Source organism: Mauremys mutica, chromosome 4 (genome assembly GCF_020497125.1).
Source record: "Mauremys mutica isolate MM-2020 ecotype Southern chromosome 4, ASM2049712v1, whole genome shotgun sequence".
NCBI lineage: Eukaryota > Metazoa > Chordata > Testudines > Geoemydidae > Mauremys > Mauremys mutica.
The window spans coordinates 49,207,414-49,233,472 of record NC_059075.1 but is presented as its reverse complement, the minus strand read 5'-3'; the positions used below and the strand labels follow the sequence as shown (position 1 = coordinate 49,233,472).

General features: G+C 39.1%; 1 protein-coding gene across 1 annotated transcript in view; it reads left to right on the top strand.

Moving 5' to 3' along the window:
* NUBPL (nucleotide binding protein like) overlaps positions 1 to 25,457 on the top strand; it is a 152,770-nt gene extending 127,313 nt beyond the window's left edge. The window contains 3 exon segments of the mRNA XM_045016996.1: positions 1,685 to 1,805; positions 9,494 to 9,576; positions 22,865 to 25,457. Of these exon segments, the coding sequence (XP_044872931.1) occupies positions 1,685 to 1,805; positions 9,494 to 9,576; positions 22,865 to 22,927 (267 nt within the window). The 3' untranslated portion in view covers positions 22,928 to 25,457.
* Positions 25,458 to 26,059: the final 602 nt, after the last annotated feature.

The window sequence follows — 26,059 nt, the reverse complement described above, 5'->3', positions numbered from 1 at the left end:
CCCTCCCTGTGCCTCCCATTAGAAATTTAATGTGCTGCCCCTGCAACAGCTGTAATCCTTCCCAGCCAAAGAACTGAGAGTAAAAATGTCCTGATTTAAATCTGCTGAAAGCTCTAAATAGTAAACCTATGCTACCATGTGAAAAATTCAGAACACCAAATGCTGGTATAGAAAAGCAAGTTCACCAAAGCTGATTCACTTTTTTTTTATGTTGTATTTGATTGCACATTGAGCACAGTTATGTGCTATAAAGTAAAAATAACATGTTTACCTGTTTATATTCCTCTCTCCATATTCTTTACATTGGCCAGTATTTTCAAACTTGGGTGCTTATTGTAAATAGCAGCCTAAGTAATGTGATTGATTTTTAGTGGTGTTGAACCCCTGCAGCTCCCATTAACTTCAGTGGAAACTGGATGATCAGCACTTCTGAAAACCAGGCCACTTTATTCAGGTGCCGAAGTTTAGGAATTCAAGGTGAAATTTTCAAAGGCCCTCTGTATCTTGAAACTTTCACTCTGAAATTTGGAAATTTTGGCTATTATATCTAGGTGATCTATTTATTGTCTGTTTATAGAATTTTAATATATAGCAGTTGACTCTGCTAAGATTGTGCAGGTTTTCTGTTGATTAATAAACCACAAGAGCCTTATAACATGTCAAATTTGGGTGAAAGTTATTCCTGGCGGGTTTGCAAAATTCTGGTCATCCCTAGTGCTTAACTTTGTTTGCCAGATAAACACAATGTGATTAGTGTTATCATCAGCATAATTCTAAAATATGGAATAGTAGATTTTGTGCCCAGGTTGGCAAACTTTCTTCATATTTTTGCAAGGAAGATGTTGGAAATTGGACATCAACAAAATTGTGTATATTAGATTTTTGTCCCACAGTTTTTGTCAGTTTCTGCCTTGCATAATTATTTCTATTGTTTTGATCTTTAAATGTGTCTCTGCTCCTCAGAGAGAATAGCAAATCTAGGTTTCTTTTTGAAGATATTTTCCTGCTAATAGCCAAAAATGTCTTTTTAAAAAAAACAGGTCCAATTGTGACACTTTTTGTAATGCAGTGTAGTGGTAGCCGTGTTGGTCCCACGATACTAGAGAGACAGGATGGGTGAAGTAATATCTTTTATTGGACCAACTTTATAAAGTTAACTTATAAAGTTGGTCCAATAAAAGATATTACCTCCCACAGCTTGTCTCACTTCTTGTAATAATATGTCACAGTTCATGAAATGAAACTTTAAACTACCAGACTGTAAAACACAGCACATAAAACCTCCAGGGTTCAAAGTTATATAATACAATTGTTTACTGAGATGTCAGAAAGTGGTGTTTGGAAGTTAAGTACTGTAGTTTGGGTAGCATAAGAGATGTTTTGTAACAAATGTGCTTCATAATCTTGACTTGAAAGGCAGCAATCTTGCAATTAATATGAAGTATACGATATATTAATATTTATAAAATGAAGATAAAATAAAAATATAACAAAATTACTTTGTTGCTGAGCCAGGAATCTAGGGGCTGTGGGGACACTGTTTAAAACGGTCTATTCATTTTAAACTAATACTTTTAAGATACCTTTTTGAGATCTATTTCTCTGATGCCATATGTGGATAGATATAATATACCAGCATTGATTCTAAGACTCCAGATTTGAACATTCTTTTTTAACTTAACAGGTTTTGGGGCTTGTCCAAAATATGAGTGTTTTCCAGTGCCCAAAATGTAAACATGAGACCCATATTTTTGGAGCTGATGGTGTGAGAGATCTAGCAAAAACCCTTGGACTAGATGTTTTAGGTAAGAATACTGATATGATTTTTATTGTTGATGGATGAATTAATGAAATGCATAAGGAAAACTCTGCTTGAAAAAAGTATGGGACAACATTACCGTGATACTGTATGTTCAAATAATGGTCAAGCAGAAAAAAAGGTACAGAAATAATTTTAAATTGCTGAGTTTCATTACAGTTTTTATGCTGTTTATTATCATTGTCTCAGGATTTTTTCTTTTAATGAAATGCTGGCTAGATTTGGAAGTTTGTGACAAATATGACTAATACTCACATATATAAGGGCCACAAGTGGGATAGTGTCTATGGTAACTCCATCCACTGGATCTCAGTGATCTTGACTGTCTTTTAGATTGTAAACTCTTCAGAACATGGACTGTTCTGATATCTATGTATTATACAGCATACAACATATAGCATTATTTATCAGATACATTATGTAATTGTTAAATAATAAAGCGTACTGTTAATTATGGTGAATTTTAGTAACATGCATGCAATGACATTTAGGACCTAAACTCTTCCCATTGGAGTCAGTGGGAATTGGACCATTGACTCCATTGGGAACAGGAATGTGCTTTTTATGTGGGAAAACTTTGTAATCTGAACAGCAATGCATTAGGCCCATTATTTTTGTACCTACATATAGAATACTGAATTGTTGCGTTTTGCATGGCGAGTAAGTAGTTTACGTCTTGTTTTGAATCACACACACTGGTTGTCCAAGGTCAGTTATGTTTAGAGCACCTTAATTATTGTTAGTTGGGATTTCAGGATTATACTGGATTGCAAAATGTGGTTTCAAAAGAAAATTTATCTTAACTCATAAGGAATTCAAAACAAGAATTGTTCACATATTGATTTAATGTGGAATTATGTATAATTTTAAAATGTGGATTAATTGCTTACCTTTTTTAAAAATAGCATGTTTAAACCTGAGTGATCAGGAAGAGGTTATAAAACATAAAAGCACATTTAAGTTGGTAAATGAGATAATTGTGCATGCTAATGATGTATCTCCATGTATTACTGTAATTATGTCAATGATATTCCACAGCTTATCATTAAAATAAACCAGGAAGTTCATTTAAAATCTTCAAAAAGACATCAAGGTCTGATACAAATCTAACATAGGAATGGAATTTAGAATTGAAGACGCACATTTAGGGTCACCTGGTGGAAGCATAATGTGTGGGAATCAGAGTCAAAGGGGATTGCTTCAGCCCTGGGTTATGCTGGTGGGTGCAAAGTCTCCATCCGCAGTGGCACAAGGTGCTTGGTCAGCCATTGATCTCCATAAGTGGCTTTTGCTGCCCCCAAAATTGTAAAGTTGGCCAGGGATGGGAAGTCAGGGTGAAGCCAAGGGATTTGCTGATTTGGCAGGAGGGAGGAAGAGGTTTGAAGAGGAGTGGATACAAACATAATTTTCTCCAGCCACTCATTAAAGAGCATGAATGTAGTGATGTAAGGGTTAAAGTGAGTTTATATTGTACATAGAAACATAGGAATTACTATTCTGGATCAGACCAGTATCTGTCCTGTCTATAAGAGTGGCCAGTATCAGATACTTCAAAGGAGGAAAACCTGCAAGAGTCAGTTATGAGATAACCTGCCCATATGGAATATCTCCTTCCAATGCCCAATAGTTAGAGTTTGACTTATGACCAAAAGTTCTGAGGGTTTATATTACATCTTCCAAAGCTCTGGGGTGTGTTTTTGTTCATATTTATAAGTAAAAATGTGGACATTCTTGTTATCCATATAAATGTCTTTTGAATCCTACCAAGATCTTGGCCTCAATGTGTATGTCTACACTGCAATAAAACACCTGCAGCTGCCCTATGTCAGCTGACTCAGTCTTGTGGCGCAGCTGACACGGCCAGCCGAGGGTGTTTATTGCACTGTAGACATACCCAATGATAGTTTGTGACAAGTTTCCCCCTCCCCTCCCCCCCGGCTAACAGTGTTTTGAGTGAAAACGTGTTTCCTTTATCTGTTTGGAATTTGCCACTTTTTAATATCATCGAATGTCCCCCTTGTTCTTGTATTATGAGAGAGGCTGAATTGAAGTTCCCAATATAACTTTTCAGTATCATTCATTATTTTGTACGTTTTTTATCACGCCATTTTATTAATCTCCTCATTAAAGGAAATAGTCCAAGTCTTGTCATTCTTCAGATGAGAGATTATCAATCACTAATTATTCTTGCCCCCCATTTCTGGAATCCTTCTATTTCTCTAAATGCTTTTTGAAAGGGAGTGACAAGAACTAAACACAATATTCCAAATGAGATTGTACTGATTTATATAAGGAAACATCATAATAATTTCTGTATTATTCTCCATTCTATCCTATTCCTTATGTATCCTAACATTTTTATTTTTGTCCATATTGAACATTTTTGTCCAATACCAGGTCTTTGCTTGATACAATTAACTGTTTAAATTATTCTCTCCAATTCGTGCATTTGTGCATTAACCAACACTGAATGAATCCATCATTATGTTGCCCATTCATCTGTTGTGAGGCAAACCTGCAGCCAAATCAGGGCTGCTTGCTTAGCTGTCCTTCCAACATTGTCTCCTGGTGCTTAGAGAGCCAGATTTGTGGGTAGTCCTGTTGGCATATGTTGTCAATGTGCTGCTCATGGCCCAGGACCCTGGTGACCTGGCGCAGGTGGAAGCTTGCCAAGCCATCTACTTGGCAGTCTCCTTCAGCTGGGTCAAGAGCTTGGGCCTGAAGGCCGGGGATGGCTGGCAAGCGAGCTCCCTCCCACCTGCGCTGTTATTAATTGCATCATATCTATGTACATTTCAAAGCATTTTAAGATCTACTGTCAGCAAATAACGTAGCTAATGCCCCCTTAATCTGTTCTTCCCAAGGTATAAATTCCCGATGTTGTTAAGGAAACACCAAAAGACACAGATGTAACCTTCTGATAAAGTAATTGACACAGGCAGTATTCCTTTCCAAAACGAAGTATCGTTTTAGTAAAGTAACTAATAATCCCTACTACTATATGACCTAAAATCCTAAACCAGGCACAAAATCCCTGACACCAATCTCTTACTGCAGGTTAAAGAGCATTCAAACTATAATAGCATATAATTTAAATGATTCAAAGTGAAGTGATTTGTTACAGCACTCCCAGCCATCTGGTAGAGTGTGGGCCTGCTGCTCTGTCTTAGCGTTCACCTTTCTGCCACCAGTCTCTCCCCACTAGAGAATTGGGTAGATCTCGAGGCCAGGGTGGGTGACTGGTTGCAGAAGTGGCCGAAGCTGCTCTGGTGCCTTTCTCTATGAGGGAGGGCACGAGTGCTTAACCAACTGGCCCTGTCCGTCCTCTGGCACCAGCTCAACACCCTGAGCCTGCCCCCAGACATTCCGGTCAGCCTCCAGAAGATTTTGGAGTTTTTCTGGCTCGGGCTGCACTGGGTCTCTGCAGGTGTCCTGAGCCTTCCCTGGAGGAGGGAGACAGGGCCTGCTCTGTGTCTGCAGTCAGGTCTGTGTCTTCCACCTCAAGGCCCTGCAGAATTCCTTACAGTCCAGGTAGTAAGGCGTGGAGTGCGCTGGCACATGCTTTCATCCACCCCCTCTGAGAGCTCCAATACAACCAGTAGCTCTTGTCCCCCAAAACCAATCTGAGCTGCTGGTCTTTTACCAGGATCTCCTCAGGACCCATGAGGAGGAAGCTGGATGAGGGGTTGCTCTGCGACAATGAGACCTACTTCTGCTCATCCCTCAAGCCACATCTCTGGCAGAGTTCCACTGGGCCATGCTCCCTGGATGCCTTTGAGGAGCAGAGGACGCTGTCTCAAGTCTTCTGCTGGGTGTCCCCATCTGGATTCCTGATTTTGAACCTGTGACCCCCCCATTTCCATCCCTTTAATTTTGTTGGTTGTCTCCCATAATCATTGATACCTGGGTCTGGTGGCTCCTCCCCTTAGACTGTGAGCAGGGGCCTTTAGATGTGGGCAGGCTTCTGCCCACCCATCCCCAGTGCTCCAGTAGGTGCACTGATTTACCCTTTGCACAGAGCCTGCAGTGACTCAGCCTTCAGGCATGTAGCTGCAGCCTATACCCCAGGCTCAAGTATTTCCTCAACCGCACCAGAGCTGCAGATCAGTCTGTGCAACTACCCAGCCAGAAACCCTCGTGCTGCCTCACAGAGTCACAGACTCTTGAGACTCCCAGCCTGCTCTTGACCCTGTTCCTGTTTCTGCCCCAGCCTTGCCCAAGCCCTGTTCCAATCGTGTTCTTGCCCTACCCTGCTCTTGTTCCAGCCCTGTTACTGACCCGCTCCAGGCTTACCTCTGCCTCCTGATCTTCCCTGGACCCCCGGACTCTGACTACCTGGCTTTGATCTTTGAGCTGTATCTGGATTCTGGCTAAGACTGTGACTTGGCTTGTCCCTGGACTCTGACCACCTTGCTTCAACCCCCTGGCTTCCATCTGGACTCCAGCTGTGGTACTAATTCTGGCTTCACTGTGGACCCTGATCTTGGTTCTGACTCTGGCCTGTCCCCAGATCTCGATTCCAATGCCACACTTGGCCCAGTCCCGACTTGAAGTCTGTCTTTGACCTCTGGTCCAGCCACTAAGCCTGACTACTGAGAGGTAGCACCTGACACTGAGCTTGGAAGACTCTGATGTTCCTGAGTCTTCTCCAGTTTTGACTAACCAAATAATTTTGTGTCATCTGCAAATTTTGCAACCTCACTGCTCACCGTCTTTTTTATATCATTGATGAATATGTTAAACAACACTGGTCCTAGTATAGAACATTGTGACACTCTACTATTTAAATTTTATCATGAGAAACATTGGCTATTTCTTTTCCGTGTCTTAGCCAGTTTCTGATCCATTACTTTGACCAACACAACATGAATACTTAGTTTCTCTAGTAGCTTCTTGTGAGAAGCTTTGTTAAGGGCCTTCAAAAGTTCTATGAAGTACATCAACCAGTTCCCCTTTATCGATTTCTGTATTAACACGTTCAGTTAATTCTAACAGATTTGTAGATACATTTTCCTATGCAGAAGGTATGTTGGTTAGACCCTAATAAATTTGTGATCTCCTAGATCTCTTATAATTCTATTTTAATTGTTTTTCAATACATGTATCAGATATATAAGTAAGGCTTACTTGTCTGTAATATCCCAGATCACTTCTATCACCTTTTTAAAACACACAACAATTGCTACCCTTCAATCCTCTGGTATAGTAACTTTTTTAAAAAATAAGAGTTTGCATGTTTTTGTTAGGAGCTCAGCAACTTCATTCTTAGATATATTGTGAACTCTTGGGCATATACCATCAGGACTCAATGGATTTGTTGCTTTTTTATTTATCAGTTTGTTCCAGCCCTTCTATTTTGTTACCTCACTCTCTGATAGCGCTTCATTGTTATTACCAGAAAAGAGTAGGTCCTAGGCAGGTGTGCTCTGTGGTGAAGAATCGTGCAAAGAAATCATTTAGTTTCTCAGCAATATCCTTATCTTCCTTAATTGCTTGCTTTACCCATAGTGGTCCAGCAGACCCACTGATTCTCTTGCAGGTTTTCTGCTTCTAATGTACTCACAGAATAATTTGTTTCTTTTTATACCTTTAGCTACTGTCTTTAACTCCATTAGGTGCTTTTGTAAATCATCCTGGGCACCTATCTGCATCTTTAAACACCTAAATACCTTCGTAAATGTGGCCCTCAATCCTTTTGAGAACAGTAGGAAATGGCAGCCATTTTGAAAAAGGGCAGTTCTTTGTGTAATTCTATTGCTGCTGAAGCAGTAAATTTTAGTTGTGAAGACCGACTGCAAAAAATTACTCTGAATCCTAAAAATAATAGTCTTCAAAATGTGGCCTAAAAATAATAGTCTTCAAAATCGCAAGATAACCGTAATTTTAACTATGTGGGACTTTGACGAGTCCGTATTATTCCATTACTAAGGACATTCGGGACAAAGAAAAGATCTGACCTGCAATGGTAAATTTCTTAAAGGACCAATTTTTAACTAAAAAAAAATGTATGGATTTACTTAAATTCTCAGAAAATTCATTCTGTGCCAAAAGCATAAGTATTGAGCAATTTTGGAGATAGAGTGTAGTCTTCATATATAACAGAAGTTGCATATCATCTTTACATGCAGAATTCAATTCAACCTTAATTATGGAGTCAATACCTGCAGCTCCATACTTTTTTTTATTTTAATTTTTTTCTTGTAGGGTCTTTTTCACTAGCATCCTTAACTTTTTTTTTTAAATCCTCTTCTAAAGTTCAGTGCAAGATTTCGATGCCTTTCCTCCTCTAATGATGTTGAACTTAAAATTTATTTTGGTCACCGTTATAAAGGGGCTCAACTACAGATACTTCTTGGACCAATGCTTGTATGTTACTTATGTCCAAGGGTTTGACAATACCAGGGCCAGCTCCAGGCACCAGCAGAGGAAGCACGGGCCTGGGGTGGCCCATGCTAAGGGGTGGCATTTCATCCCTTCTTGGGGCGGCACAATCCAGGCAGCTTTTTTTTTTTTTTTTTTTTGCTTTGGCAGTCTGGGCTTTGGTTTTTTTTTTTTGGCTTGGTAGAGCCGGCCCTGGACAATACCCATGCTTGCATCTGTTTATCTAGAGTTCTGTTTTGAAACTGCTTTAGTTAAATCAGTGCAAGTTTATATATGAACACTTATTTCAGTTTAGCTATTTTTTTCATTTACCTTAATCTGGTGTTAATTTATTTTTAAGTTAAAGCAAAATAACACACTAGCCAAACTAAGAGTACCTACACAGGGTTTTACACCAGTTTAATTAAACTGATTTAAAAACACACTGTTAGTTAAATCAGTGAAACTTCTGAGTATAGACAAGGCCTGTGTGAAGAGTAGTCAGGCCTCCAGCATGCTGTAACGTAATGCTGGCAGAAGATCAGTTTTTAACTGCATGTTATCTCATAGGCAGTATCTGTAATTATATAGTAATATAGTAATTATAGGAACTTTAAAAATTTACTATATTTAGTGCTGGAAAAATATTTCAGAATTAAGTGAAAATATCCAATGGGTTGATAAATGATTTTTCCTTTAGTACATTTTTCTTTTATAACAGTTCCCTGCTGATTACACAAGCAAAACACACAGTAGTTAGCCCTTGTAAAAGAGAATGAGTTGAATATACAGCTAGCACTTAATTAAATCAATGGCCTGCTAAGGACTATAGTACATTTTGTTGTTTGGCAACAAAATGTGCTATAGTTTGGATATTGATAAATATCTCAAAACACTGTTGAAAATACAGAAGTAAGAAATATGTTGAATAGTATGTTATCCTGACACTCAAAGAAGTGTTTTTATTTTGTACCTTCCAAAATGTCTAGACCATAGAAATGTCTCAGCTTGAGCTTTTCTGCTTCTCCAGAAAGCAATAAAGCAAACTTCCTGTCATTGCAAATTACTGCAAAGCAATCTGCTCTTTTTCCAGAAAATGAATACATTTGAAATGTATTTGGTACTAATGATTGAGGACATGTGGAACTCTGCTGCAGCTAATTTTAATTTTAAATGCTAATTTTAGAGATTAAGTAATTCAAAGGATAGCCTGAACTGGAATATGATTTCAAGTAGCTTCAGGGCTAGTTTAATGAAATGCACTTATGAAATATTAAGTCTTTATGTAAATGCATTTTGGTGTTTTTAATGCAGGAGACATTCCATTGCATGTTAATATAAGAGAGACCTGTGATGCCGGCCAGCCTATTGTCATCTCACAGCCTCAAAGTGACATGGTAAGTTTAGTGCTATGCACTTAAAAAAAAAACCAAACAAAAACAACAAACAAACAAAAATACCCTGGAGAGTGGGGAGAAAGAAGGGAAAAGTCTCTGTTATTTTAAGAAGGCAAACCTTCTTGTTAACATAAGGAAATAAATCCTGAAAATTGAATTAATCGATGTACTTGCTCAAAAAGTGAGGTACACAGGTATGTGGGTTGTCCTTTCTGTCTTTTTCTCTTTGTGCACATGTTTTTGTTTAAGTAGTATGAACCATAGTCTCTGTAGCAAAAGACTCAGTCCAAATGCTTGCATGCCAAGAAGAAGAAGAGTCAGTGTCAGGCCACATGAGATCTAACTAATAACATAGATCTTCTAAAGCTGTCTGTTGATCCTTTGGTAGTTGAGCCATGAGAGGATCAAAGGGGAAGGTTAGTTCTGTCAAAAGATCTGTGTAACAAGAACCTGCACAGGTTAGCAGGAAGTGGAGGAATTTGTAGGCAATAGGAAATGGGATTTTTCTGTGAATTCACCATAGCATTTTATTGCCAAAGAAAGTGGGAATAAAACAGACTTATCTTTCCAGAAAAGTAGTTTTGTGCATAAGATATTGTCATACTTGTTGACAGTACAGTACTTTTCTGCCTTGTACATCTTTCTCTATCCTGTGCCTGTCTCCTCTGTTTGGATTCTAAGCTCTTCAAAGCAGGGACTGTCTACTACCTCATTTGTACAATGCCTATCACAACAGGGCTCTATTTTTATACAGTGACCAACATTCTGGAGAGTAGTAGCAAAACCTAAACATTGTTAATTTTGTTTTAAGAAAGAGGTTGGAACAAAGTACCTTATGAGACTACTAATAGAATGCGACACATTCACTAGTCTGGGATAAGGCCTGTACCACTATTGATCACAGATCACTATTGATCTGTGAAATGATTGTGTGATATTCTGGTATATCTGTTCTCTGGATAGATGAAGAGTCTTCAGTCTCCATTCATCAGGCTGGCACCTTTTACAAGCACTACTTTCCTATCAAAAGAGAAATACAGTACAATTCTGTAGGTCTGCCATGTGAGTTTGTTTCTAATCTGATGTCTCACTCCTGCCCATCCTTGTACTGGTAATGGCATTAGGGTGAAATCAGGGGGATATAGGTAAACTCCATTGTCGATATTGAGTTAAATATGAAATAAGTAGATTTTTAACACATACTGTGCCTCAGTAAAGAAAACTTTTTTTACTCTCTCATTGTCTTTCAGATAATCACTTCCCTTCACAAAGAAAAAGTAAAAAGTCACTAATCTCTGTACAATTTAAAATTGCCTGTCCCACGCCCTTCTCATTTAATGAGAGAGAATTTTAATGTGTCTCTCTTATTTCTTACTTTAAAAAATGTAAAATTCACAGCACATAAATGATGGTTAGAGAGGTTCTATGAGGTCAGATTCTAATCTTTAATATATGACATCCATCTTCATGTTTCTCAAATAAACTAAAATTGTGGCTGTTCATGCATGAAAAACCACTTATTTTTTTCAGATAGAGGACAATATGCATTGCACTGTTGAAATTAGCTTCACTCTTGTCCTTAAATTTGGAAATATTAAAAAAATCTGTTCCGCTTTCCTTAGTGAACATTTATAAATGAAATAGAGTTATAGGGCTGAAATAATACATAGCTGAATAAAACAGTGAGCTATAGGGAGAATGACTGAGTCCTCAGAAACCCATGTGCTGAGTTTAACTGTCACCTTTTAGATTCTGTTAAGACTACAATAAAAGGTACATAATCCCCACATCAGTGATGAAGGGGTTAAAGAGAGGCTGTGGGCAAGGCTGGCACTGCCCCTTCAGCCCTGCCAATCACATTAAGGATGGAATAAGATCTTAAAAAGAGGAAGTTCTCCAAAGTTGGTAGGCAGTTCTGGGAGAGAGCAGACAGGAGGGAGGGCTCTCTAGCTCCTAAAGAAGGCTCCTAGAAGCCTTCAGGGGAGCTACCCTAAAGAAGGCCATTTACCAACTCCCCAGCTCCATGCTTAGAAAAAGACAGCGACCCTGGTGTATTGGATGGGTAAGACAAGTTCGGCAAGCTGATTAGGTGGTTGCTGTCACTACCCTCAATCCCTTTCAGACCAATCTCCAGTTAAATTAGAGGTGCTAAGGACCCTACTATGGGATTATTCCTAACAAGACAGATGGGGCATATATATGTAAGGGACATCTGGTAGGGTTTCAGATCCCATGTGAGTAGACTTGGAAGGATTAGTTTTTTATCAATAAATGTTCGTAAATGTCTATTACACAGTACACACACAAACCGATTAAGAAGTATTTCTATCAAAAATTGACATTTACAGATAGACAAAGTGAGAAAAATGCTGCTTGGGAACATATTAGAGTTTGATTTAAGGATATTTACTTTGTATATTTTGATATATGATGTTGAGAGTTTGTGTTTTAAAGCTTCAACTTTTTGAATCTCAACATTTACTGTCATTAAACAATTATTGTTTACCCCTCTTTGTCTGGCCCTCTCTCTCCCCCTTCTCCCTCCCCCCCGTAATTTCCCACAACTTTGAAAATTTAAATAGATAAGAATTGGAAAAAAAACTTCTTAAAAATAAATATCAATATTATCCATCAAAATTATAAAAAATAAAAATCAAATTCTGCCAAGCCTACATATGAGGGGGAAAGGTTGCATGTGTGGCCTGAAAATCTATAATCTATTAAAGAACTAGAACAAATAGTTTGGGAAAACATCAGGTAGAAAGAATAGTTGTTCCTTTTTTGAAATTACCAGTGGAGATCTACAGCTCTCCTCCTGGGTGTGGTGCCTAAAAAAGCTAATGGATGATACAGGATTATCAACCATTTATTTTACCTTCAAAGCTTCCCTTAAAGACAGTATTGATTCTCAATTATGTTCACTTTCATAGTCCTTATTTGGTGCAGCAGTAGCCATGGTTAAGGAATGTGGCATAAGGACACAGGTTGCAAAATGCAACATTACTCCCTGTTCATTGCAAAAATAGTAACTTGTTCAGTCCTCAGTTTGAGGAATATTACTGTTTTGACACAGCCATGCCAATGCTCCACACCATGTTCAGCCTTTGAAAGGTTTAGCGTAACATTAGAATGGTCAGATGTGAGGAAAACGAGCTTGCACGTGAGGCAGTTCACTATTTCAATTACTTCCTCTTGGCAGGAAATATGATCAGTAGAGCACAGCTGCCTGTTGAGAGCATTTCTGGAGATGACAGAGTGCTTGGGGTCCCACTGTCTTCAGAAAAGGCAGAAGGCCCAGCATAGTTAACATACTCGAGAACTGAATTGGATTCAAGACAGGGTGTATCATGGATACCCAGAGACAGCTTAGGTAATGTAGAGGTGTTGATAAGGACAATCAAACGTTCTACGAAAGCCCCTCTAAAACAGGTATAAATAACTATTGTGGTATTTAAATTTTGCATGTAAGGCAGGGGCCTTGGCTAGGGTCTTTTGTGCCCATGTGGTGGCTGTCACTTCTGGAGCCAAGAAGCCTCATCGCTTTGTCAGGATGACCAAAAGAAGGAAGGTCAGATTTGGATTAGGGGAAGCATTTCTTATAGCAGTTTAATGGGTTATCAGTTAAGTGATCCAATTGGATGCTAGGATCAGAGTTAATGGGAACTGTCTGACACCTCTCGGAAAATTGTTTTTGGAGTTCATTACCAAGGGAATTGGTGTGCATAGAGGTGGCCTTAGGAGTGGGCAGAGCATAGTATAATATGAGATTACTTTTGTTAAGTTTTTTTTTCTGATATTGGTGGCTGTCACTATTTGAGTTGAGGAATTTAGAAATAAATGGTTTTGGTTTTGGTGTGACAAACAGGCAGAGGTTCACATTAATTCAGAGTCAATGAAGTAATGTGGCTGGTAAGGGCATATGTATTGCACTGCCATTTATTTAACATATTTTCTGTGTAGTACGTTTCTGGTGTCGATAATGGGATTGTCCATGCTCTGTCTCAGTTTCAGGTTGACGGATTACAGAACCTAGTGCTGTTAGCCAGCCAAGACCCACAGGTGATGCCTCACAGTTTGTGGAACCATGGCTCCTGACAGATTTAGGATTGGTGGAAAATTCCATTGCCCCAAGGACATTAAGGGTTTACAAGGCTAGTTTTGTTGAGTTTGCAGATTAGCATTAAGGAAGCCTTCTGTATATTTAGTCCATCCCTGAGTTTCAGGTGGTGAATTATGCAGTGTCTTTGGTGCATTGTAGATTGGCGTCATCTGCTATATTGAGTCACCTTTAGAGCTGGGCATATAACTGATTTTTTTGGCTTGGCCAGCAAACCGTGGAATTCCACTTTTTTTTGTTTGGCAGTATTTTATGCCAGTTTTCGAGGGGTGTGTGTGTGTGTAGAGGTAGAGTGACAACTCCTCAACACTTCTTCCTTGCAATATACCTCTGCCCTCCCTTTAAATAAATACCCACAGAGCCCAGTCCGTGTAGCATTGGTGAAGAAGGGACTGTGCTAATTAGGCTCTACTTACGCACACCCTCTTTCTGTTTTCAAAGCGTTTCTGCCCCTTTTTGTGCTCTTCTGCTCCCCTCAGCCCCACAAAGCAACAGGAGGGAGTTTTTGACCTCCAGATAACTGTCCAGTAAGTTATTGATAAATTTGAAATTGTCTATTTTTTTTTAAATTTCCACAGATGAAGTGCTTGCTTCCAGAAAGATGGACTATAAACTAATTCCTATTGGAGAGCCTCCAAATAACAAAGGAAAAACTATAATCTCTAAAGATGAATCATTTTGTATGAATAGGAAAGTGGCTGCGAGTATGGATACGAACTCAAAGTCCTCTTCATCTCTCCAGGCCCTTTCCACCCAAAAAGAAAAAAAAAATTTCTATTTTGGTTGCAAGCCATCTTCTGTTGCTTAGTAATGAGAGAATAAACAACTGAACTCAGCAGTATTATTCAAGTCTACAGATGGCACATTAAAAAGATCATGAATAGGAGAAGAAGTTCAATATATGTAGAGTTGAGTTTGTGTAATGAAAGGAGCATTGATAATTTGAGATCCTGTTTAGATCTTTCACATATGTTGTTTGTGTTACTGCCATTTTATTAGCTTTGAATAAACAACTGAATTTCTCACCAAGGTAAAGATTTCACTTTTTAATCGCTTTGGAGGAAACAAGTCTGGGTCAAATCACCTAATTAAACTGTTCTCTAACCTTGAGGTAGAAAATTTTAATATTGCATTTCTGAAATCTTTTAAAACTGAAATGTGTTGTTAAAAAGTGACCTACAGTTTTATGTTCCATTCATTGGGATGTGTATATTGATGTTTACTGCCCAAATCCTGGTTCAGTCCACAGGAACTAAGTTGTGTGTATGGTGAAGGGTTATCTTCTCATAAGACCTGGACACATGGCCAAGCAATGGCTGCTACATCTAGGGATGGGGAAGTGTAGTGTTCCGTGCTATCCCTAGGCAGGGTTATGAGCTATGGATCTGTGTTCTACGCAACTCTCTGGCCACTGTGTAAATCAGTGGGCAGATTGCATCAGCTGAGGCAGCTCAAATAAAGCCAAAATGTTAAGAGTTTAGATCCACATCCCTTTCCTCAGGGTTGCTGTATTAATAAACTGAAGATGGAAAAAAGCTCAAAATAAAACAAAACACTACGTACCAGACCTTTCCTGCTTTGCACAGGTGGGAAGTGGGGAGGGCACATACTTCTCCTGATAGCCTGACTGCTATGAAGAGTTCCACACTGGAGCTTCCTTAATCTTGAATCTCTCCCATCTGCTGCCTCTCCCATCTGTAAGAGGCAGGAAGCCTTATGTCTGGCTTCCTGTAGGTCACATGCTTATTCCAAGTCATGTGCCATGTGTCTATCGCTACCAGTTTTTAAAGGGGCCAAAGGCACACTGGGATGTGTACAGACACCTCAAAGCCTAGTGCCTTTTTACACACATCACACATTATTCTCAGTGATAAAATGTACATACCCTGTCCTTTGAGTCATAGATTTGTGTAGTTTAGGGTCAGAAGGAACCATTAGGTCATCTAGTCTGACCTTCTTTATATCACAGGACATTACATTTTACCCACTTACCACGGTAATTGAGTCCAATACCTTTTGTTTGACTTAAGGATAATTTGTGTTTGGCTAAAGCATATCTTTCAGAAAGGCGGCATGCAGGCTTGATTTGAAGACATCAAGGGATACAGAATAGACTGCTTCCATTGGTAGTTTTTCCCAGTGCTTAATCCCTCTCACTGTGCAGAACTTGGGCTTGATTTGTAATTTGAATTTGTCTGGTGTCCGCTTCCAACCACTTGTTCTTGTTGTGCCCTTCTCTGCTAGATTAAAGAGCCCTTCAGTACCTGGTATTTTCTCCCTATGAAGATACTTATAAACTGTAATCAAGTCACCTCTCATGCTGCTTTTTGAGTTGAACAATTTAATCTCTTTAAGTCTCTCAAAAACTAAACCAGTTGAGCCTGTCACTGTAATCCATTTTCTTTAGCCTTCGAATCATTGTTGTGGCCCTTCTCTTTGCCCTCTCCAGTTTTCCAGCATCCTTTTTAAAATACAGAGCCCAGAACTGGATGCAGTATTCCAGTGTCAGTTTCACCAGTGGCGTATGCAGAGATAAAATCACCTGCCTGCTCTTACTCACTTCTCTCTTGTTTATACATCTAAGCATCACATTAACCCTTTTTGGCACAGCATCACACTGGAAGCTCATGTCGAGTAGCTTATTCATTATGACCCCTAAATACTTTTCAGAGTCGCTGCTTTTCAATATACAGTCTACCATTCTGAGTGTATGGCCTGCATTCCTGGTTCCTAGATATATAAATTTGCATTTGGCTGTGTTTTGTTTGAATGGGCCCCATTTACCAAGTGATCTAGATCAGGGGTCCCCAACCCCCGGTTCACGGCCCGGTACCGGTCCGCGGCCTCTTACAAACCGGGCCGCGAACCGACCCAGTGGACCTCCCGCAGGCACGCCTGCGGGAGGTCTACCCGAGCCGCGGGACGAGCGATCCCTCCGCAGTCATGCCTGCAGGAGGTCCGCGGGACGAGCGCTCCCTCCGCAGGCATGACCGGTCCCTGGTCCTGAAAAGGTTGGGGACCCCTGATCTAGATCACACTACATAGCTGCCATGTCCTCATCATTATTTACCACACTTCCAATCTGTCATCCACAAATTTTATCAGCAGTAATTTATATTTACTTCCAGATCATTGATGAAAATGTTGAATAGTACCAATCCTATGGGACTCCACTAGAAACACCTCCATTCAATACTGATTCCCCACTGACAACTACACCTCTACCCCGATATAATGCGGTCCTCGGGAGCCAAAAAATCTCACCGCCTTATAGGCGAGACCACGTTATATTGGGTTTGGTCCAGTACGGCGTACTGGTACGCCGTGCTGGACTGGACCGGCTTCCCTACCGGTAATTTAAAGGGCCCAGTGCTCCAGCCACTACAGGGATCCCTGAGCCTTTTAAATCACTGCCGGAGCTCTGGCAGCGGAGCTCGGGCAGTGATTGAAAGGGCCCTGGGCGCCACACAAATTCAGATATAACGCAGTAAAGCAGCGGGGCTCAGGTGGTGCTTTAAAGGGCCCAGGGCTCCCCGCTGCTTTACCGCATTATATCTGAATTCTTGTTATATCAGGTTGCGTTTTATCTGGTGTAATTTTTAAGATCTGTTAGCCGGTTCTTAATCCATTCAGTGTATGTTCTGTGGATATTGTATAGTGCCGATTTTTTAATCAGAATGTTATGTGGTTAACATAACATTGACAGAGTTAATCACATTAATTAACTGCGATTAATAGACAGCTCAATTAATAAAGAATTAAAGGTGGATAATAGAATGAATGCCAGTAACATGGATTTATGGAAAACAGACTCTGTCAAACTATCTTGTTTTGATGAGCTTACAGGCTTGGTTGATAAAGGTAACTGTGAAGACGTAATAGATGTAGCCTTTTTGTAAGGTATTATCTTCTGCAAATGTAAACAAACTTATTTGTCTGAGCAATTGACTGAAAAAGAAGTAGGACTGAGTGGACTTGTAGGCTGTAAAGTTTTACATTTTTATTTTTGAATGCAGGGTTTTTTTTACATAATTCTACTTTTGTATGTTCAACTTTCATGATAAAGAGATTGTACTACAGTACTTGTATTAGGTGAATTGAAAAATACTATTTCTTTTTTACAGTGCAAATATTTGTAATAAAAAATAAATATAAAGTGAGCACTGTACACTGTATTCTGTGTTGTAATTGAAATCAATATATTTGAAAACATAGAAAACATCCAAAAATATTTAAATAAATGCTATTCTATTATTGTTTAACATTGCGATTACTTTTTTTTAATCACGCATTTACTCATGATTAATTTTTTTAATTACTTGACAGCCCTAATTGAGTCCCATATCAATTTCTTTATTATCTTGCCCAGGGTCAATGTCAGACTGACAGACCTATAATTGTTAGAAGCTGGTAGCTAAATACTTCAAACATCCTCCTCAGTTACTATGGACTGGAAAGTATTTCATTATCTTCATCTGATATGAGTACATCATCCTTCTTCTTTCAGATACAAAAATGAAATATTTATTGAATGCTCCTGTCTTTTCAGCATAATTATTATCATTTTTACCATCTCCATTTAGGAATGGGTCTGCACCATTGCTAAGATTTCTGTTGTTGTTATTGTTGTTATATGGAAAAAGCTCTCTGTTGTCCCTGGTGCCATCAGCCATGGACTTTTCCGTCATGCCTTTAGCTTCCCTTATCAGTATACTGCACTTCATAGCTTCTGATTTATATCAGTTCCTATTTATTTCTCCCATTTTCCATTTGTTAGGTATTGCTTTTTTATTTCTAATTGCTGCCTTCACTTAACCACTATATCAGGATGGGCTTTTGGCCAAAGTTTTCTTGAATGTGGAATCATGACTGTTTGGCCATCTAATGTCTTCTTAACGAACTCAAAGTTTTCATCACTTTTCTGTCTAAATTTGTGCTCCCACGCATTTTCACTCATAATTTTTATTAGCTTTCAGAAATTAACCCCTTTTGAAGCACCAAATAAATCTACTACTAGTTGGGACTGCCCCCGTTTTGCCAATATTTAATGTATCAGATTATGATGTCTGGTCCCAAGGCAACCACCAGCTTCCAGTTCGGTGATTAATTCATCTTTATGCATCATAATAAGGCCCAAAATAGAATTATCTTGTGTTGGGTGCAGTATCTTTTGTGTTAGAAAATTAGCATATCATTTTTAGAAACTCCGAGACCTCTACCATTTGGCTCCTAAACTGAAGACTTTCATCACAATACAATTTTATTTTCTACATGTTGCAGACATGTGTTTAAGGACTAACTCATCCTGTTCTCGGATTTGATTCAGTGGTCGGTAACAGGCCTCCAACCATACACCCTCTTGGGCTTTATTAGTTTGCACATTGATCTGTATGCATTAACAATCCTGTGGCTCTGAGTTATCAGTAACTCTAAAACAGGTAATGGTGTTAATGTAGAGTGCCAACCTCTCCCCCCGCCCCTGCACACACACCTTTCTTGCTTACTCTGTCCTTCCTGAACAGTTATAACCTGTGATTTTTAACATTCCAATCACACAAGTCATCACACCGAATTTCAGTAATGCCAGATATATCAAATTTCTTCTCATCAGTAAGAATTCCCAGTTCTTCTTGCTTGTTTCCCAGACTCCTATTACTCGTATATAGGTAATTGAAAAATGTCTTCTCTTCACAGTCTCATTCACATGGTTAGCAGGGAGAGGATTGATATACTCTCCCTTAGCAGAGGGAAGACCACAGCTGCACATAATAAGTGTAGAGGCTGCACAGAAATATGGTTGGGCCGGATGGTTGGATTAGGCCAGGGGTGGGCAAACTATGGCCCGCGGGCCAGATCCGGCCTGCAAGCCATTTTAGGCTGACCCACGAGCCATACCATGCGGCTCGGCCCCGCTCTGGCACTCCAGCCAGGGCAATGGGTCGGGGCCACACCACGCGGCTCTCCCCATGCCCCAGCCCTGATCCCCCTCCCGCTCTCCAAACCCCTTAATCCCAGCCTGGAGCACCCTCCTGCACCCCCAACCCCTCATCCCCAGTCCCACCCCAGAGCCTGCACCCCCAGCCAGAACCTGCACCCTTCCCACACTCCTGCCCCAGCCCTGATCCCCCTCCCACCCTCTGAACCTCTCGGTCCCAGCCCAGAGCACCCTCCTACACCCCAAGCTCCTCATCCCTAGCCACACCCCAGAGCCCTCACCTCCTCCTGCACCCCAACCCCAATTTTCTGAGCATTCATGGCCTTCCTTGCAATTTTATTCCCCGATGTGGCCCTCAGGCCAAAAAGTTTGCCCACCCCTGGATTAGGCACTTCTCCACATCAGAACGTTGTGTTCAGACAAGTCAAAGATAGCTGCCTCTATGAGCCACCCCCTCCTTGTGGAAAAAGAGGAAAATGCTCTCTAGAAAAATCCCTGCTCTTGGACACATTCTTGGTTGCATAAACTAGCTGGGTAGCTGTTTTTGTTTTTGCTTTTTAAAAAAATGGCCAGTGAAAATCCCGAGTGTGGGAAGATCTTTTCCTTTTTTACCTTGACCAGGGTCTGAAAAACCCAGTTTCAAAAATGAATTGGGTTTCAAGGCCTTGAAATTTTGGTCACCACAGCCTGCAAAGGGATGTATAGTCTACCTCTATTGAGACGCCGTGGCCTGTCTCCTCACTCCTCCTGCTGTGGAAGTAGAAACATCGTTTTGCAGTGCATCGGGTTTTATATGCATATTGTGGGTAAGGGGGAGCAGGATTGCACCTCATCTTTGATGGGAATTTTATTGAAAAGTGAAGGCTTGACTGTTGTGGTATAGGAATGGGACTTTATAATTCTGATGGCTTAAGTCTAACTTAAAGAACTAACTCCAAGACATACCTCCTGTTTGTACTTCCTAGTGAATTGTGAATAGAAGTTTTTTATACATTTTCATTTCATTCTGTTTCACTCGGTGATGTCAGACTTGCTTGTAACTACATTGTGGAAAATTATTTCTTAAAACATTTTTTTGTGGGGTTACATCATAATTATATGCAAACTAATGCATCATAACTGTGCTGTCTCCATACTTTTCTTCTGTACTCTATTTTGAGGACTATAAAAGTGAGTTGTGGTGGCTGGTTTTGCTGATAATGAAATTACCCTAAATCATTCTCTTATTAAAGAGCTTAACACTTTATACAGTAAAATAAGAATTTTTGAAGCATGTATAGTACTTAACGGTAAACAGAATTGTATCTAATAATTTGGGATTCTGTTTTAAAAAATAGCTTGCCTTTTCCAAAACAACATAACTGTGCAAATAAGACAAGCTTATCCCACTGGTGTAGAATTGTATTCTACAAATGTGTTGAAGAATGTTAAGTAACTCCTAGCACAAGACTTATTTCCTATCTGGTAGGAATGATTAAACAGAACTAAATTCTTCAGAATCTCTTGGAGAGTTTCTTCAGTTAACTATTTGTCACCTTGATTTTGCACTGCTTTATAAGTGCACAGATTGGTAGATTAATGGTTGTAGAGAAGTCTGCTACTGTTTCATTTAGTTACATTATACAGTACCCACAGAAACTATCATTATAGAATGGGCATATAGAGGAAATATGAGAGAGACATTAATGCTAGTCTTCTGAAAAAATGCTAACTATAATTACATTATTAGAATTGCATTTTTGGACCTCTCTCATAGGCAGTATTAATGTTCTAAATTGCTTTCAAAAGAAAAAAAACTGCCTCCAAGCTGAACTGCAGAATAGGAAATATTGTTGTTCATCCTGGTAAACAATTATTTTAAACAAGTCTTAGCAGTGTCAGCATACTGCCACTGCACTTGAGGCTGACCATGCAAAGACTTAGGTAAGTGAGTAGTCCTATTGACTTCAGTGGGATTGCTCACATGAATAAAGTTAATCATTTGCCTTTGTCTTTGTAGCACTGGGGCCCTTCATTTGGTCAATTGTGATTATATTATACGTGCATTGTGTACTATTTATAAAGGCCTTGATCCCGCATTCCTTATGTACCCAAAACTTGAGGGCCAGTTCTATGGGTATGTGAACACTTAGGTAACAAGAATTGCACCTGATATCACAGTGGTAAAGCAGTGGGGCTGGGAATGGCAGAAAGAAGGATGGAGGAATGAGAGTAGCCTGCAGGTACGGGAAGCATGTTGGGGGTTTAACAGTGAAGGTAAAATCACTGGAATAATTTACCAAGGCCTCTGGTAGGCTCTCCATTGTTTGAAATCTTTAAACCAAGACTGAATGCCTTTCTAAAAGATATGCTGTAGTTCAGACACCAGTTATTGAGCTTTATACAGGGATTACTGGGTCCAACTCAGTGGTCTGTGCTATGTCAGAGTACTGGTCCTTTCTGGACTTAGTCTATGAATCTATGATCAGTTTGATAATGAACCTGGCTTTGTTGGCTTTTAAAGTTGTTAATGGAAAAGGACCTTGGTATATATAATAAGACTGTCTCCTTGAATGTTATTTTGGTGAGTGTCCATGTTCTGACAGCATCTACCTTGTTAGGGACTCCACCATCTCACCATAGGTTGGTGTGTGATTGACCGTTACTGGGGTGGTCTTTAATCACTTGGAATTTGGTCCCTTTGGACATCCACATGAATCTCTTGGAAAAATGGTCTTTTAAAAAGTATTTTAATTTTTAATCCCTGTTGACTCTATGTAATATTCTCCTTAGTGCACCCCAGTGTGTAATGATGTAATTCACTTGGCTTTTTAGTATTTTATTTGTTTTTTGTCTGAAGTTTGAAATTGTGTATGCAGCACCTCAACCAACTTGGCAGGACGGAGGAACTTGAGGAATAACATTTTCTGTCGGGAACGAAAGGGTCCTTCACAATACACAAAGTTTTTCCTGGAAGAACACAAACACTGCCTGCTGGACAGGGCAGATTGCTCCGCTGAGTTTTGGACTGGAATTTAACAAATAACTGACCATATTTGGAGTTGATTTTTCCTTGATACTTACTAACACTTGAAATAAAATAATAATAATTAAAACTTAACAACAAAAAGGCAACATTGAAATTGAAATACTTCTCTGAATGTGTGTGCAAGAACATAGAATGAACAGAAGTTTTTATATTTCTTATGCTTTCATATAGAAAAGAAAAGGTGATCGATATGTTTTTGTTTTTACAGGCCAAAGCCTATCTAAGGATAGCTACTGAAATAGTAAAGAGATTACCAACTCCTCCAGCATGACGTGCTCATCTTGGGTACCTGTGATCAGAACTTAACGATAAAGTGACTTGATGGTGTAAGCAGTGGTGGAACAAGCAGAAATACATAAGTCTATGGATTATGTATTGTATTTGTAAGAAAATTGTTTTGAAGTTTAGGAAACAAAGTTTGAAAGTATCGTTATTTTTTTTGTCATGACATCATTTGGTTACATTCAAATGGATTGAAGGATTCAGAAGGAAAATGGGTGGTACCTGACATTTATATATGGTCGTCCGCTGCTGATTTTTAATATCCTTGAACAACAAGGACAAAGTGCATCATTCAGCAATGGAGTTTCCCTCAGTTTTAATGTGAAGGTTCAGCCTGTGGAAACTCCAGTCCCAGAATACAATGTGCCATCTTTGTCCAAGCAGCAAAACTCAAAGGTGGACCATGGCATGTTGAGGATTATAGGCACACAACTATATAAAAGATGAGGGCATCTGCAATTTCCCCAACTTATGTACATTTTTATTCAGACCTCGGTGCTCTTGTTAAATTGCCATCATGGCCTTAAATTGGGCAAAGCATCAAGGACTTAATTAGCCAACTGAAAACTGTGTAATTACCATATGTTTGTGTACATCTCAACTTAAGCCTCAAAAACAATATGATAGATCTGCATATTCTGTAATGATTTTTCCTAATGGTTCAAGAACAAATTTCTTCCCTATTGGATTATATTGGGTTATGAGGTAATTTCCTACTTATAGGATAATGGACTATATGACCTGTAGGCAAATTACTTGCCTGCTTTGTGTTATGTTGAACCCATATAGAAAACTAGATAACAGCACATTATAAACCACATATCATATCTGAGTTCAATTTGGCATGGAAAATCAATGACAAAAATAAATTAATTTTATGACTGCATATAAGCATGTGTTCCCAAATCAAAGTAACAATGCAGGATCTGAATGTATACACTAAAGATGTAACTAAAGAAACAAACTAAGATACGATGTTCAAACTGCAAGACTTCTTTTTGTTTTTTATTGTCTTGTCCTATGATCCTTCTTTTTCTGATGGTACAATTTCTATGGACGTAAAAAACATGATTCTGTAGCACAGGCTTCCATTTACAATTAGAAGTTTGAATTTATATTCAGACTATTTCACACCATTCAGATATGTATCCTTATGAGAGTTTTGCCATTGACTTCACTAGGGCCTGGATTCCACCCTTTGTGTATACCATTGTTCCTGTCGCTTTTCTCCTCTTGAAATAATATGACATAAAATAGAATTTGGCATTCTTTGAGCCTGGGAACACTTAAAACATATGCACTGAAAGTCAAATTTAAAACTTTGCTTCAAATTATTAATTGAATCTCAGACTTCAGTGGAGTTTTGTAAATATGAAAAATAATGTATTTTAAGATGACTGATTTTTTTAACTTAGCTTTCATTTATGTACTTGAAAAAAGTGCTGAGAAGTAAAATTGCACTTCAGCTGTTTCAGTAGCCATGTTATTTCCAGCTTTTGGATTGTACCTTTATTCAAACATAAGTATCCAAGCATTTGCAATTGTCTAGTGATATATTTTACAAAAATTAAACACTTAATGGTGTGCTTCCTCTTCTCACGTCATTGGTAACTATTTGCCTTGTTGGTTTGGTAAGAAGTTTTGCCTCTATATAGGCATTTCTGATGCACCCACCATAGTAATATTAATTTATCTGCATATGTGTATGTCTGTAAACATTTGTAGGGCTCACATCAGCATAGTACTGTAGGACATGTTAACTCTCAGTGCGAAGCTCGGATTTCCAAAGTTGTTTTTCAAGTTTAAAAAAGTCTGTCAGGCTTGCCAAATTTAGTATTCATTATCTTCACTCTTGATGTTAGCAAGTTTGTGAGTGGCTACTGACATTTCCAGTTAAGGATTAAGACTATCAGAATTCAATTAAAGGGCTCTTTGTTTATCTTTCGTGTTTTTCAACATCCTGAGGGATCAAGTTAGGTTTTTATAATGTCCTTTTTTTTTTCTTTTTTTCTTAAAACAAAACACTAGATTTTACTCTTTCTAGTCTTGCTGCTATTAAGCTACCTTTAATACCTTTCGGTTAACTACCAGTGTCCTGGGAAAACTTGCAAACATAGTTTCCAAAAGAATATGCAAAATGCTTTTTAATTAAATGCCTTCATGAAAGGATTGCCCTGTGCATATTTGTAAATAATGTTTAATGCTCATGGGGCTGCCAGTGGGTGTTGAGCACCCACTATATTTTTTCCATGGGTGCTCCAGACCTCGAGTGTCCACGGAGCCAGCGCCTATGGTGGAAGGTTAATTGGATAGCTGTAAAATATGGTGAGTTTGCTTTGCAAGATGCTCCATTGGCTCAGCATGTATGATTACCTGCTTTGTGGACAGGTGGTGTGTGGGTGCATTTGGTGCAAGGAGCTCATAGCCTTCAGAGACCTATAGAGACTGGGAGTGGCTGGCTCACTACAAAAGCAATTTCCCCTCTCTTGGTACTGACACCTTCTCATCAATTATTGGGTGTGGACCACATCCACCCTCTCTGAATTGGCCTTCAACATTGGTTCTCCACTTGTAAGGTAACTCCCTTCTCTTCATGTATATATATTTATGCCTGTATCTGTAATTTTCACTCCATGCATCTGAAGTAGTGGGTTTTTTACCCACAAAAGCTTATGCCCAAATACATCTGTTAGTCTTTAAGGTGCCACTGGACTCCGCCTTGTTTTTGTGGATACAGATTAACACGGCCACCCCTCTGATACTTGGTATGAAATGAGGATATTAATATAATAGGCATCACAGAAACTTAGTGAAATGATGAATCAATTGGGACACTGATACCAGGCACAAAATATATCAGAATGACAGTCCAGGTCATGCTTATGGGGGAGTGGCACTATATGTGAAAGAGAGCATAGAGTCAAATTTAGTAAAAATCTTCAATGAATTAAACAATACTGTAGACTCTCTGCATAGAAATTGCATGCTTGAATAATAAGAATATAGCAATAGGAATATAGTACCGACCACCTGACCAGGGTGGTGATGGTGACTGTGAAATGCTTAGGCAGATTAGAGAGGCTTTAAAAATAGAAAACGCTATAATAATGGAGGATTTCAG